Source organism: Balaenoptera acutorostrata, chromosome 6 (genome assembly GCF_949987535.1).
Source record: "Balaenoptera acutorostrata chromosome 6, mBalAcu1.1, whole genome shotgun sequence".
In the NCBI taxonomy this organism is placed as follows: Eukaryota; Metazoa; Chordata; class Mammalia; order Artiodactyla; family Balaenopteridae; genus Balaenoptera; species Balaenoptera acutorostrata.
This window is the reverse complement of record NC_080069.1, coordinates 101,347,898-101,363,234: the sequence shown is the minus strand read 5'-3', so window position 1 is coordinate 101,363,234 and position 15,337 is coordinate 101,347,898. Positions and strand designations below refer to the sequence as shown.

Here is a 15,337-nt window from a genome sequence, read left to right as displayed (position 1 = left end):
ATTCCCCTTCAAAGGAAAAAAACTATGCAGAAAATTAAAAAAGAAAAACAGTAAATGTCATTCCCAGTCCCACATTCAGAAATAACCTCTATAAATTCTTCTGGACATATGTTGATAGGAAATAATAATTTTCTATAAAGGGATCGTACCTGCTTTTATTTCCATCTCACATTGTGCCGTGGATCTCTTGCTGCATCAATAAATACAGGCCTAAATCAGTTTTAAAGGCTGAATAGTATTTCATTATATGGAGGAGCCATTGTTTTAATCCATCTTTGTTGATGGACATTTAGGTCATTTCCCATTCCTTTATAAAAGGATAAAGCATCCTGTCAACGAGCCTTTGAGATAGGCATCCGGCTGTGGGGATCCGGTGCTTTGATCACACGGTTGCCTAGTGGGGGAGTGGGGTTGACAGAGCCCACGGTCTCCCATTGCACTGCTCCCAGCTTATGGTATTAGAATTCATCTCTTATTTGCTTCTGTGTTTCCTTATCCCCCTCCTCCCACACAGTCAGAGTGGGCTCTTTGGTGAGGGGTAGAGTGCACTGTACTCACTTAGTCCCAGCCTTTCTCATTATTAGTATGTGCAGAGTTCAGATTGCTTCTGAAAATATCTTGACGGTCAGCAGAATGGCCTCGGATTTTGAACAGCTAGTGAGAAACCTGCTCCGGGCTGTGTTGTTCCGACATCCTAACAGCGATGTTCCACATACATGGAATTTACATAAAGAGATGGGAAGGTCCCTATGTGCCTCATTTAAAAAATTGTGTTGAACATTTATTTATTTCTCAAGCATCTGATAAGGGCCTGCTGGGTGCCAGGCTCTGCGTTTGGCACAGGAAACTCAAAGATGATTGAGTGCGTGGTCCCTGCCCTTCGGGGCTCGTGTTCACCTGGAGGGGCTCAGTTTCATGTTCCTAAGTGTTGCTTTCCATGGAAGTCAAGCTCCTGAGGTTCCTCGGGACTGTAGTGTCAACAACTGGGATGTTACAGAGGAACGTTTATATGAGGGAAATGGTTTTGCAATTTCCTTGGATGGGTAAGACTGAAGTGGTGTTTCTGGTGAAAACTAGAGGAAGTTGAAATGCCTTCATGGACCAGAGCAGAATTCTCTCACGCAAATCCCCTCCTGTCTTTCCATCTTCAGTGTGGGTCATTTAAAGGGTCATGAATTTTGGTTTTAAATTTTAGAGTTTAGGGCGACAGAATGCCAAGACCTGTGTATAAGCAGAGATTTTCGACGGTGGGGCTCGTAGTCATTACTAGATTAACGGAGACTTGGTTGTAACTTGAGAAATCTCAGAAGGAAAAGGCAGTTGGTGGCTCCAATGACTAGAAGGGACTTTATAGATCAATGAGGTAAAGGGTGTTAGGTTATTTTAGGCACCTCTTTGGAAAGCTAACTCTCCCTAGGAGAAATGCTCTTAATGTGCATAAGCACAGATATTTTTTCTTTTTTTTAATTGAAGCATAGTTTATTTATAATGTTGAGTTAGTTTCAGGTGTACAGCAAAGTGATTCATTTATACATATATATTTTTTTTCAGATTATTTTCCATTATAGGTTGTTACAAAATATTGAACATGGTTCCCTTTGCTCTACAGTAAATCTTTGTTGCTTATCTAGTTTATGTATAGTAGTTTGCATCTGTCGTTTAATCCCAAACTCCTAATTTCTCCCTCTCCCCTTCCCCCTTTGGTAACCGTAAGTTTGTTTTCTATTTTTGTGGGTCTGTTTCCATTTTGTATATAGATTCATTTGTATTATTTTTTAGATTCCACATATAAGTGATATCATGTAATATTTGTCTTTCTGTGACTTACTTCACTTAGTATGATAATCTCTAGGTCCATCCATGCTGCTGCAAATGGCAGTATTTCATTCTTTTTTATGGCCGAGTAATAGTCTATTATACATACACAAACACACACACACACACATCTTCTTAAACCAGTCATCTGTTGATGGGCACTTGGCTTGGCTATTATAAATAGTGCTGCTATGAACATTGAGGTGCGTGTATCTTTTTGAATTAGTGTTTTCGGTTTTTTTGGATATATACCCAGGAGTAGAATTGCTGGATCAAATGGTTCTATTTTTCGTTTTTTAAGGGACCTCCATATTGTTCTCCATAGTGGCTGCTCCAATTTACATTCCCCCCAACAGTGTATGAGGGTTCACTTTTCCCTTATCCTCTCCAGCATTTATTATTTGTAGACCTTTTGTTGATGCCCATTCTGATCCGTGTGAGGTGATACCTCGTTGTGGTTTTGATTTGCATTTGTCTCATAATTAGTGATGTTGAGCATCTTTTCATGTAGCACAGGTATTTTTATACCATTCCAAGCTGTTTGCAGATCCCAAGCCTAAGAGCTCGTGATCTGGTACAATCCCTGGTTTTAATTACTAAGGGTTGTAGGGCAGGGTAACTCCAAGGGACTGTGTAATCTTACTGATGAACTATTCCTAAGAAAATTTTTTTTTCTTTCTTTCAGCACTGGCTGGATCATTCCAAACCCATAAAAAAGCAGATGAAAAGTAAGTAAGCAGAATTTAGTTGACTACCTTCTTTTATCAGAGAGTAAACTCCTTTGTCAATGTTTTGAGGTATATTACATTTTCATTAGAACTTGGGAGCATTTTCAAATGGATTCAATTTTAAGGATGAATTTTAATTTCCTAAGGCTGGCTAAATATTAGAATTTAAAATTTGAATAAGAGTTTTTAGTAGATGTTAGAAAACAGACTATGCCCTCATTTGAAATCAGACACTTCTCCCAATGAGGACTGATAAATATGCTGTTCAGAAACATGACTTTATACCTGTGACATTCATTTTCTCGTGAGTTATGAAGTAGATTCAGAGAATGGGAGAGCAGGAAGGATCTTTGACAGTCTGGTCCAGCTCTCTGATTTTATAGTTGTGGTAACCAGATTTCTTCAATGTGGTTTATGTATGAGTAATTTTTTTTTAATTTAATACTTTTAAGGTATTTTTACCGTAGTATTTTTAGATTACAGAACACTTGACTGTTTATGTGTCACTTTCCTTTAGCCCACTTAGTATTTTGTTAAAAGTTAGTATCACTTTGGAGTATCTTGGCCATCAGGGGTGAAAGTAAAAGGTTAGCTCTTAGTAATTCATCTAGATGAATTTTTTTCCAGGGTTTTTTTCCAGAATGAGATGAGGGTTTTTTTCCAGAATGAGATTACTAGCTAAACTATCTTTGTCAAAACCAAAGTAAGTCCATTTTAGTTTTCCAAACTAGTATTGAAAAGAACTTACTAGCTTTGTATGTTCCGTTGTTACCTCCCGGAGTCCGTGGTGGATATGTTAATAGATTTAACATGTTTTTCCTTTTGTCCATTCTGTGATCTTCAAAATTGGGGAAAAACATCTTCAACCTTCCATCTCCAAATGCTTAGTTGGACCTGCTTATGCTTTGCACTTTCGAGTTAAATATTATTCTTCAGAACCGAACAACCTTCGTGAAGAGTTTACAAGGTAGGACAAGATGCAAAACAAGATCCTCCTACCCACCCACACCCCGTAGCACTTGCCTTACTTACAATCCATGGCTCTTCTAAACTGTGGGTTTGCTGCCTCTTTCATCTGCTGTCTTTATATTCTCAGCAACTGTTATTAGCACTTTGTGTGTGCTTATCTCTGTGTTCTGTTGAAAATCCACACTTTGCTTGACTGGACCTTTTTCTTAGTGAATCAAAATTTAAAAATTTATTTTCTTGTCACGTTCCTATTTTGTTGGACCTTGGGTAAATTGGCTAGTTGGTCTATGACACTTTAGTTTTGTCTCAGATACAAAAAGAGAAGGCAACTATTAGAAGAGCATCTCTCCCTCCAAAATTGCCACCTTATTTTTTTAAGCAACTGCAAAATATTCCCTTGATTGTTACAATATCAAAGTTGTTAGAATTCCATCACGGTATCTTTCCGCTCCACTGAATTTCTTTTATAGTGTGCCTGCCCTTGCCTGTCTCTTAGACTTCAGAAATAGTGTCAAAGCAAAAGAGGCTTAAAGAACATTTTACGTGTGGACTTTCCCTCCAGCCACCCTTCTATCAGTGAGATTCTTTACTCAGGCTTCTGCTGCTTTTGATGTCCCCAGAATCTCCTTGTCATTGTCTGTGATGGACAGTTGTGGTGACATGTAAGCTTCTGGGTGATCCATGGTGGTGGCCACTGGCTTGGAGGTGACCCCCTAAGTAATACTTTAAAGACCGACTTTATCACCATGCCCCCCCCCCCCCGCCATGGGAGCGGCCTGGGGGCTTCTGTGGTTAGGTTTTCCTATAGCAATTGGAAGTTCTGACCACGTCAGCATTGTGTCCTCCTTGATGTGGGTACTCAGTTTAATGGTGGTTGAGCACTTCTCAGAAGTAGTAACATTCTGGAATGTACTAGAACCTTCACCACCACCCACATGTCTCCGTCACCCACATTGTCTTATATCCATTCCACAGAGAGTGACCGTGTGCATTGTTTTCAAAGTTCAAACAAATTACATTATCCTAGTGTTCCTCTTTAGAGTCCTTTATGAAGTGTGCTGCTTCTAGCTGTCATCAAAGCCAGTGATTCTTAACCAGGGTTTGTGAATCAGAAACACCCGGGAGGCTTTTGAACAAATCAGATTCCTGGGGACCACTCTTGTGTGTAAGATTCTCATTCTGTAGGTATGGAGTGGAGCGTGGGCAGCTTTGGTTTTTACAAAGCACTGTAAGTGGTTCTGATGCCCACATCCTCCTGGTAAAAAGAACACTTACTTAATCTTTTACTTCAGTGAACTGCACTTGTGTTATTTGCTGCCTTCCTCCCCATTTTCCGTTACCCCTGTGACCAGCTGCCGTCCAATTCCAGGATTTTTGTTTCCTGTGTGTGTCTGTGTGTGTGCACACGTGTACTTTGTTTTTTCAAAGGCAGAGTCTGCAGTTAAACTGCATCAGAAAAAAAGCCTCCAGTGGTTGCTAACTACAGTCAGCTGTACATTTTTTGATACAATCAGCTGCAGCCTTTCTGGAATCTGCTGGTGGGCTGGCTGAGGGCCCAACGCAGTGGCTCTACCCTGCCTGTTGGATTGGACACGTTGCATGCTGCGTGTGAGCCCTGCATGCGTGTGCATGTGTGTGTGTGTCTCTCTCTCCTGGAGCCCCAAGGGCATGTGGAGGTGTCATTGGACTGTGCAGTGCTCCATGTTCCATCCTCCAAGTATCTTGCGAATTCCTACATGCGCTCACCTTCCTAGCTAGATTCTGGGATGCCTTCCTGGAGACAGGAGGAGATGCTTCCACCCAAATTCTCATTTGACTTGGACTCTCTTTTTACAATGCAGAATTCCGGGTTGAGTGTGGGGTGGGATTTGTGATGGGAAGTTGGGGAGTGGAAGCGGCTGGGGAAGTTACCCTCTGTTGACTTTTGTATATGTTTGTCAGGTACCTGTTTGTTTTACAACTCAGGCATGACATTCTTTCAGGAAAGTAAGTATGTTTTTGTTCTAACTCTTAACTCAGGATAGATCATAGTATATTTTCTAAATAATTCACCATGTGTGTTTTTTTTTTAACTCTTTACCCTTGTTCCCTTTTCAAAATTCAAAAAAAGTACACCAGGCATTGTAAAGTGAGTCTAATACTTGTATCACTGTCATCATCATCTTATTTCAAGTGATTACTATATATGGCTTGAAGCATTTCCAAGAGCATTTAATATCTTAAGTGATGTGTATCTGGGAATAATTCTCTCCCTGATCACATCACTGCCCCATTCATAACGGCTTTTGTCGTATCTGCAAGCAAGATACATTATTAGTATGTATACACTGACAAGTATTTGGATCATCCAAAAGTCTCACTCATCACCATCTGCATTTAAGTAATGTAAAGAGGTTATGTTCTGATTCTAGTAGAAAGAGGTTTAGACATCTCATCTCATTTCCTTTTCCTCTCTTAAAAATGGTTTTTAAATACCAGGCCTCTGGCTATACAATGATTGTTGAGCACGGGAAGCAGTGGCACTGAAATCGTTGGTTTCACAGGCAGTATGTATTTTAAGGATATGAGATTTCAGCAGTCATAACTTTTACAGTTGTGTCATTTTCACCAGACATATTGACTATTTTCTGTTACATGAAAAACTAAGATATTCTGAATCTAAAAAGCAATACCTGCTATTATTGACAAGAATACATTTTGATTTTGAATATAATCTGAAGGAGATTTAAAATGTGATTTCCGAATTTGGAAACTCTCTGTAGAATATGTGCTATGAGAATCCTAGTGAAATGTACACTATAGAACAAGTAGATTGTACAGTGTATACATTTGCCTTATTCAACCATGCAATACAGATCTTTGATTGTGTGTGTATTTCTCTCTCTCTCTCTCCATACTGTGCTCCTCATACTAAAAGCCTCTTAACTGGTGATTGTCTTTGGTCTGGAAAAATATTAATGGCGATGCCTTGCATTTGTACAGTACTTTGCAGTTTCCGTGCACGTCAGCCTGATGTACTGAATTCATAGCAGAGTAGTGTTCTGGCGGCCCCAGCGTTGCCTCTACCAGCTGGCCGTCTGTGGGCAGGACACTTCCACACCCAGTTCCTCATTTCTGCGGTGGGGATGGGGAGCACAGGCAACACCCATCCTAGGGGTTGATGCACTCGATGCATTGACCAAATTGGATAATATACGTATATGAAAAGGCTTTGAAAACTATGAAGTGCTATACCAATGTATGTCATTATTATTTTTCTAACTAAATTTGTAATAGTAAGTATGAATGAGATCACTGGATTTGTAGTAATACACCTCTGTGGCGATGCCTCAGTTATTCGATTGCTTGAGTGTATCCAGCTGTCCTGGCAATCTTAGATAGGGTGTCTGTTTATTTCTAATACTATGACCTCGTTTCAAGAAAGATTGAAGGCAGCTTCAAAAGATGCATGTACTAGACCAAGATAAAATAAGTTTAAAAATAATAAGGCAAAGGGAAGGCTTTTCATTCTGTTTCCCAAACTTCCTAGTTCTTGCCAGATTCAGTAAAATTGCCCACTCTACTTAGAGTTGAGAGGAACTATACCTAGATGGGGTGATTTTACCATATGATGAGAACTGACTTTGGGAAACAGGGAGTGTAAGTCAGCTTATTTGCATTTTTTAATGTAGACAGCAAAAATAGAAACCACCGAGAACAAAAATCATTATCTAAATATCACTACCTTCTGAGAAATGATGTTAGTGACATTTTGTATAGTTTTGAATATTAAAGTTCATATTTACAGTTAATTTCTTTTTTTTTTTTCCTTCCAAGATTGAAATGCCCGTATGAAACAGCTGTGGAGTTAGCTGCTCTCTGCCTACAAGGTACATTATTCCTTAGTGGTAATTAGCATTTTAAAGTTGTTGCTTTTCATTTCAACAAATGAGGGTCTCCTGTGTACCAGGCACAGTGCTCTGCTTTGGTCTCCGTCCCCAAGTAGCTTTCAGTCCCATGAGGACCTCGTGGCCGGATCACATACTCCGTGTGTACGTACAGAGTACAGTGTGGTTCCTTCAGGAAGAGAGACCTGCAGGAGGCTTGGAAGTGGAGGCCTGTCGGGGGAAGGGTAGATGGAGATGAACAGAGGAACCAAGGCACAAAGTAGAAAAGTGCAGAGAGGCACTAGCAGTTGAGTGGTGTCAGAGGGCCAAGTTCAAAAACCTGGAGCGGCGGGTGACCTTGACCCCATTTAAAGCACATGAACTTCGCGCTGTCAACATGACGTCTTTGAAGGCTCTCGAGCGGGAGGCAGGCCTAGTCAGACGTGCATTTTAGAAAGGCCACAGTGGCTGTGATGGGGAGAAGGGATGGGGGCAAGACCAAGACTGGGGCTGGGGGTGAAGTGAGGAGGTATAGCTGTAACAAAACGAAACTAAGGCTGGGGGTTAAACACACACACCCCAAAACAGCATCAGCGGTACAAGGAGAAGGACCTGGTCATTAGGCTCAGTGTTGAGAAAGGAGACAGAGATGACTCATAAGCTGCTACCAAGGATGGGAGATGGTGACAGTGAATGGTTAGAAGAAGAGTTGGGCTCCAGTGGGGGGACATCTGTGTAGGGTCTCTTGGCTGAGAGGGGCCATTGGAGCCTCTGGGAGCTTCTTGAGTCTGTAGAGATCTGGCTCCACCAGACAGGTCAGGCTGGAAGCACTGACAGGGGAGAGTCATCAGCATGCGGGTGGGAATTGGACGGTAAGAGGGTTGCCTGTCTCTCAACGTTGACTGTTCCATCTGTCTGATGCACTGGTGGATTTTTAGTTTAACATGCACAAGAAACACTTGTTAAAGTTGCCAGCACTAATTAAAAGGATACTAATGTGTAACTGCGTATAAGGAATTTCATCAGCACATCGGATAGACATATATTGTGGACTCGTTTATCAGGGCTTCTATGGGATAATGAATTATGATGTATTCATTTATAACTACTAATTATTTTTGAGTGCCATAGTAAGATTTGGCTTCTGACTTTTGTATTTACCAAGTTTTAAAAGTTGATCTAAGTCTTTTCAAATTATAAAATCAGTACAGGCTTATTACAGAATATCAGGACAACAATCAGACGAGTAGAAGGAAGAAGGTAACCCACCGTCCTACCCACAGACAAGCAGAGTTTCTATCTATGAGTTTGAGTTTTAAAAATGTAGTTCTGATCAGACTCATACACAAATTTTTTTGTATGATTTTCTACTTGGTAATTTTAGTACATATATTCTGTCATGTTTGTACTTATAAAGAAGGTTTTTAATGACCAGGTTACTCCCATTCCCTGATACTTCCATTCCTTAGTCACCTTTACTGCTTATTTTTTTTCATTTATATATATATATATTTTTTTTTTTACATCTTTATTGGAGTATAATTGCTTTACATTGTTTTGTTAGTTGCTGCTGTATAACAAAGTGAATCAGCTATATGTATACGTATATCCCCGTATCCCCTCCCTCTTGCGTCTCCCTCCCTCCCACCCTCCCTATCCCACCCCTCTACGTGGTCACAGAGCACCGAGCTGATCTCCCTGTGCTATGCGGCTGCTTCCCACTAGCTATCTATTTTACATTTGGTAGTGTATATATGTCAATGCTATTCTTTCACTTCGTCCCAGCTTACCCTTCCACCCCCAACCCCGCCCCGTGTCCTCAAGTCCATTCTCTACGTCTGCATCTTTATTCCTGTCCTGCCTCTAGGTTCATCAGAACCATTTTTGTTTTTAGATTCCATATATATGCGTTAGCATGCGGTATTTGTTTTTCTCTTTCTGACTTACTTCACTGTGTGTGACAGACTCTAGGTCCATCTACCACTTTAGTGCTTATTATCTAGTGGGGACTTGGCATATAATAGGTGCTCAGTAAGTGCAGAATGAAATTGAAGAGCCCCACCCCGCCCATGGACTTTGGCTGAAGGGCAGTCTGCCCATGTGGTCTGAAGGCACTTGTGTTGGAGGTAACCGTCTGTGCTAAATACAATGCTAAGTGCTTCACATCCATATTTTCCTGACACAGTGGTCCTTATGGTAAGTGCCATAACAACGTGCAGTGGCTTGGGGAACTTGGAAATGGACTGTCCACTTTGACCAATCTGTATTTCACCAGCTTGCCAAGCTGCATCCACCCTAGAGTTTCTGAGCTGCCAGGAGGTCATACTGTCAGGCTTGGTGGCCCAGCAGTAGATGGCAGGGTGTAGTTAATGGGATGAAAGCATCCATGTCAGACCTGGGGCCGTCAGTCCACCTGAGAGGTTTCTTCCTAAGGCCATTGGCACAACGTCCTAAATGATTAGAGGACGACGAGGCACACATATCACCACCCTGCCTGCCCCCAAGTGATGAAGGCATCACCCAGCTCTAGGAGAACCATTTGCCTTGCCCTGCAGCCGAGGCAGACAAGAATACCAGCTGTCATTTGATCCCTTCTTGGAGAAATTACCTATCTGAGTTGGAACAACATTAGTGTAACTTAAGATGCAGTCATTATGTCAGGTACAAAGAAAAACTGAAGATGTAGACACAGAAATGGGGAAGTTTTTGTCACATTGTCTCTCCATGTCCCCTCCTCCCCCCCCAGCCCATCAGTAAATGCTTCTAGTTCAGCCACAAAGAAGCCGGTTTGCCTTGGACTATGAAGATCGCTAGAGAGCCTCTGTGGGTTTGCACAGTGAAAGGTTGTGTACTTCTTCCCATGCTTGAGCCTTGAATACGTGTCTTGCTGCAGTTGTCCTTGAACTGATGCCTCATGAGTTGTGATGCAGTGGCCCTGCTTGGAGGCTCTGCTCTTTGAGAACTAATTTTATGGTTGATTTGGAAATTATTTCAGGCACAAAGAAGAAGAAGGGAGGAGAAGAATGAGATAGTCATTTGTTGTGTGTCCATGATCTTGTTTCATCTTTGTCAGTTTCCCTTTTGTGGATAAGGCATCAGAGACCCAGGGCAGTTAAGTGATTTGCCCAGGTCACACAGGTAGTATATGGTCAAGTTGGGAGTCAAGCCCTCCTGCCTCTGAGCTGTTTCCACCATGCCCCACACCCTTCACAGCTGGGACCCTGGCTGCAGAGTTCAAAGACTGAGCAAAGTGTCCTCTTGCCGGCAGGTTCTTGGAAGGCAGGCAGCAAAGTGTCCCCCTTGCCTGGTCTCGGGGGAACCTCATCATTGGCTTCTCCCTCCTGTGCTTGATGATGTCAGATGCACAGTTAATCCAGTCTTGTGCAGACACACCAGTAAACACAGGGCTCACTTTGGCCCATGGGTGCAGGGTGGTTCATATCAAAGAGATCTCTTCCCAGACTGCCCTTCTAGCCTTGCCAGGTCCCTAGCTTCAGGGTGACATCTTGGTCAGAGGTCAGTCATGGCCCCCAGCCTTGGGAGCCCAGCCCTCACCTTTTCTGGGCAAATATGTCACGATTTTCTTTTGTGACTTTGCCCAAGGCACCAAGCAGCTGCACATCCTGACCCAGACCACCTGGTGGTATTAGGGGTGCCGTCCAGTTGAGAGCTGCAGATGAGGGGCTGCAGTCAGGTGAGGGGACAGTCACTAGGTCCCCGCCCTGTGTCAGACACCGTCTCCTGCAGTCCTCCCACCACCCCTCCGAGTATGGTATTGCCGCTTCCTCTGTGTGGACAGGAACATTTTAACCTCTTCTCCTGCGAGCCAACTGGAGTCCCTTTCCTGAAAGGTGGGCTCTGGGATTGGGGCTCAGAAGCCACTGGAAAGGGCTGCTGGGTCCATAGTGAGTTGCTGTCACTGAGGGTGTTTGGTCATTTGGTGGCTGGTCGGTGGGATGTCGTGTTAAGCAGTGATTCTCAGCGTATGTTCCCTGGGGACATGCTGCATCAGCTGCGTCAGCATCCCCTGGGAACTTGTTAGAAATGAAGGTTTTCAGGCCTTATTCCAGACCTATGGATTTAGAACCTCCGGGGATGGGGGCCAGCAGTGTGTGTTCTAACGAGCCCTCCAGGCAATTCTGGCGCATTCGAAAACCCGCTGTCGTAGATCAGTGCTTTTCAAAGTAATGTGTGCACCACCCTCCTGGGCACGTGGTGGGTTTGCTCCAGCAGGTCCAGGGTGGGGCCTGAGGTTGTGCGCGGTAAGCAGGCTCCCAGGCGATGCCCACGCTGCTGGTCTGCGGGCCACACTTTGTGCAGCAAGGTATCAGAGGTAATTAGAGTTCATAGCCGACAAGGTATAGAGGAACCCCTGGAGGATTCCTTTTCCTTCTGGGGTCTGCCTCCTGCACGGCAAGGGTGGGGGGAGTGGAGAGAGTGGACTTTCTCATTCATGTCCTGGAGGAATGGGCCCCGTGTGTCCTTGGGCCCTGCGTTCCCTGGGGCACTGGGCAAGAGCCAAGCGGCGGCTTTGGGCTTTTTGCTGGGGTCGCCCGCGTGGCCGCTGCTCCTTTCTGCACAGCCGGCTCCCTCCCAGCTTCTGCCTGAGTTGCCGCAGTTGCTCCTGTGGCCCTCTCACCCGCTCTTCCCTCACTCCTCACTCCTTCCTTCTCCCTCCTGCCAGATTTTTTCTCCCTGATTCTGCCTGTACCGAATTCTTGATTGGTCCTCTCCAGCACTGCAGACTCTGGAGTGCTGCTGAGACCCACCCTTAACGAGAGCCTTGTTACATGGATGTTTCTGGGTGGGTCCCCATTCCCTGCAGTTGCCTTTTATTGCAAATTCAGGCACTACAGTTTTGTGGGGGAAATGTAATCAGGGCCTCCCTGGGCCAGAGAAATAGTCGGGAGAGGGACAGTCATAACTGAGATGATGGTGTATGGCCCAGTGGGGAGCGCATTGGAGTCATTCATGGGGATTCTGAACGTACATGTGGGGACCGAGTGGGAGTTAAATCCTCCTGAAAGCGGGGAGTTCGTTATACATGAGGGGGTACCTGTGCTGTTTACAGTCAGGCAAAGTGCCTTTGGACCAGGTGCTGCAATAACCAAAAGCATTCACTGTCTCCTGTTTTCTCCCTTTTATGAAACCTGCAGCCGAGCTTGGGGAGTGCGAGCTTCCAGAACACACACCAGAGCTTGTGTCTGAGTTTCGGTTCATTCCAAATCAGACAGAAGCGATGGAATTTGATATCTTCCAGAGATGGAAAGAGTGCAGGTACCTTGATGCTACCATCTAACATTCCGATATATGCATTTGGTCATTTATAAGCATTTGTCAGACTCTTTTATCTGATGGCAGAGTGGCTCTGTGGATGACTGTAAAATCGCAGCTCCAGCTCTTCACTTCTTTCCCTCCTGTGCTTCAGTCCTGTTTTTCAAAGGCCCACAGGACATCTCTCTTTCCAGAGATGTACAGTAAAAACCAAGCCATACTCCTCTTTCTTCCTCTGAAGTACAGGGCCTGGTCCTGATTTGCTCGTTGCATAGCCAGGGACGCCATGGCCATCCCGGCCTCCTAACCAAGGCAAAGGGGTGCTGCCTTGATCCATCCGGTCCCGCACACCTGGCGCTCTGTCCATGGCCTGGACTGCTAGGGCAAACCCTTTAGAAGTGTGTCCTGGGGTTCCTTACAGGGACACTCATGTTTGAGACCATGTGTTGTACAGAGTTGTATTTCAGGACACGTGGTCACCACAGCTAAATCCAGCCCTGCCACTTCTCTCTTGCTTTGTCCTCTTTCCTCCCTTAGTCACCCTAGTCTAGCAGTTTTATGCCTGGATAACAGGGCCACCGCCTCTCCTCCCACCCGGCCCATCTTCCCCAAACACTGCCTGTGCCCAGTCACTCTTGGACTCAGAAACTGAGCGTGGTTTCCCGTTGTCCCGCAGCCATTCTGGCTCCTTGGCAGATGGAAGGTGACAGTAGCACATTCTCGTATCCCATTGAAACAACAACGTAGAAACGGGCGGGCGGGCGTAGAGTCTTGCCCCAGTCCCTGCCACACCCCACCCACGCTCCTCCCTGCACGAAGCCGCTGTGAGCAGCCGTGTATCCTTCCAGCCTTTCTCCTTCGCACACGCGTGCACAAATCTACACACACGGAGTCGTTTCCCTAAGCGTTCCTATTATAAGCCCTGCTCTGTCCTCTTTCCGCTCAGTTAACAGTCTGTTCTTGGAGGTCGTGTCATGTTGATGTAAATCGGTAGCCCTCATCCCTTTAATTGCCCCAAGCACCCCTTCATGTGGCCGTGCCCTTCAGGCTTGTGTGGGTGTATGCGTTGCAGTTCACATGTGTCTCGTTGGTTTTTCTAAGGGGAAAGAGCCCTGCCCAGGCGGAACTCTCCTATCTGAATAAAGCGAAGTGGCTGGAAATGTATGGGGTAGACATGCACGTTGTCAGGGTAAGAACCGTGTGCGTTTAAGTAATTGGGTTTCCCGGTGACTGAAAAACGTGTAAACAATGTGCAAACAAAGTAATGCGGTGAGGAAACTGTTTTGCATTCTGCTCTGTGACGACCTGTTAGAACCCTCTACCGACTGTGCCTTCGTTTATTTGTAGGGAAGAGATGGCTGTGAATATTCTCTTGGACTGACCCCGACAGGCATTTTAATCTTTGAAGGAGCTAACAAAATAGGCTTATTCTTTTGGTAATTTAGTTTTGTCCTATATTAAAAATGTCTTTTCCTATTTTGTGGTGGAATTATATGTGATGGGTGATTATCGAGGGATATTTGCAACACCCAGATTCATTTTTAAAACACACGTACTCTGGCATTTGTGGGTGTCTGACAATGGCAGTGGCGCTTCTGGTTAATCACACTTAACATGAATGAGTGATTCCTTGAGCAAATCTGAGCTTAAACGGTAGAAAGGAAACGGCGGTGTGTTGGGTAGGCGTTGCTGCCGCAGACTGTGCTTTGAAAATGCTTTCTCTCTGGCCAGGCCGAAAATTACCAAAATGGATTTTAAAAAGAGCAAGTTGACGCTGGTGGTGGTGGAGGACGATGACCAGGTAAGCCTTGCCTCCGTTCCTCCTCCTTGCTGTGAGTAATCCTGAGTCAGTGCTCCAAGTCCCCGCTCACCGGGCCCCCCGTGCTTCACCTCCGAGGGCCGGGAGCAGGAGCACACGTTCGTGTTCCGCCTGGACAGCGCCCGGACCTGCAAGCACCTGTGGAAGTGCGCCGTGGAGCACCACGCCTTCTTCCGGCTGCGGACGCCGGGAAACAGCAAGTCCAACAGATCGGACTTTATCCGACTGGGCTCTCGCTTCAGGTTCAGGTAGGCACCGTTTTTACAGCACGGTCACGTGTCTTGAAGGAGGGCAGCAGTGAGGTTTTGGTGAAAGGAGCAGTGGACCTGCTGCATCTGGAGGCTTGGGTTAGACGTCCTGCCCCTGCTTCTTTCTTAGCATCTGACCTTTCATGGAGTCACCAAAGCTCTTCTAGCCTCTCCGCATCCTCATCGCTAAGATGAAGCTAATAATCACAAAATTATTAACAGCTGACATTTAGCTGGAACTGTGCTGTCTGATACAGTCGATGCGAGCTGCATGTGGCTATCTAAATTAATTCATGTTCGATACATTTCAAAATGTGGTTCCTTGGTCTCACTCACCACGCTTCAGGTGCTCGGTACGAGTGAGATCGGTGGCTGCCACATGGGGCGGTGCTGATGTAGAACACGAGCATCGTTTTGGAAAGCTCTATCGACCACACTGCTGCCCTAGAGCTTTTCATGTACCAACTCGTAACCCTCCCCATGGCCTTAATGAGATGGGTCCTCAGATTATACCCATTGTACAAATAAGGGAACTAGGTCCGGGGGGGTATATAATCTGCCCGAAGTCACAGCCAGTCGGTGGTAGAGCTGAGATTCAACCCCAGGCAGTCTGGGTCT

The 15,337-nt window shown here is 44.9% G+C and overlaps 1 protein-coding gene across 4 annotated transcripts in view; it reads left to right on the top strand.

The window, feature by feature from the left end:
- The window catches only part of EPB41L4B (erythrocyte membrane protein band 4.1 like 4B), a 144,324-nt gene that overhangs the window by 50,254 nt on the left and 78,733 nt on the right, over positions 1-15,337 (top strand). For all 4 annotated transcript variants that reach the window (XM_028165458.2, XM_057548537.1, XM_057548535.1 and 1 more), the window contains exons 3-11: positions 2,501-2,543; positions 3,432-3,510; positions 5,454-5,498; positions 7,329-7,381; positions 12,535-12,655; positions 13,754-13,841; positions 14,000-14,088; positions 14,384-14,453; positions 14,550-14,719. In XM_028165458.2, the coding sequence (XP_028021259.2) occupies positions 2,501-2,543; positions 3,432-3,510; positions 5,454-5,498; positions 7,329-7,381; positions 12,535-12,655; positions 13,754-13,841; positions 14,000-14,088; positions 14,384-14,453; positions 14,550-14,719 (758 nt within the window). The remainder of the gene's footprint in view (positions 1-2,500; positions 2,544-3,431; positions 3,511-5,453; positions 5,499-7,328; positions 7,382-12,534; positions 12,656-13,753; positions 13,842-13,999; positions 14,089-14,383; positions 14,454-14,549; positions 14,720-15,337) is intronic.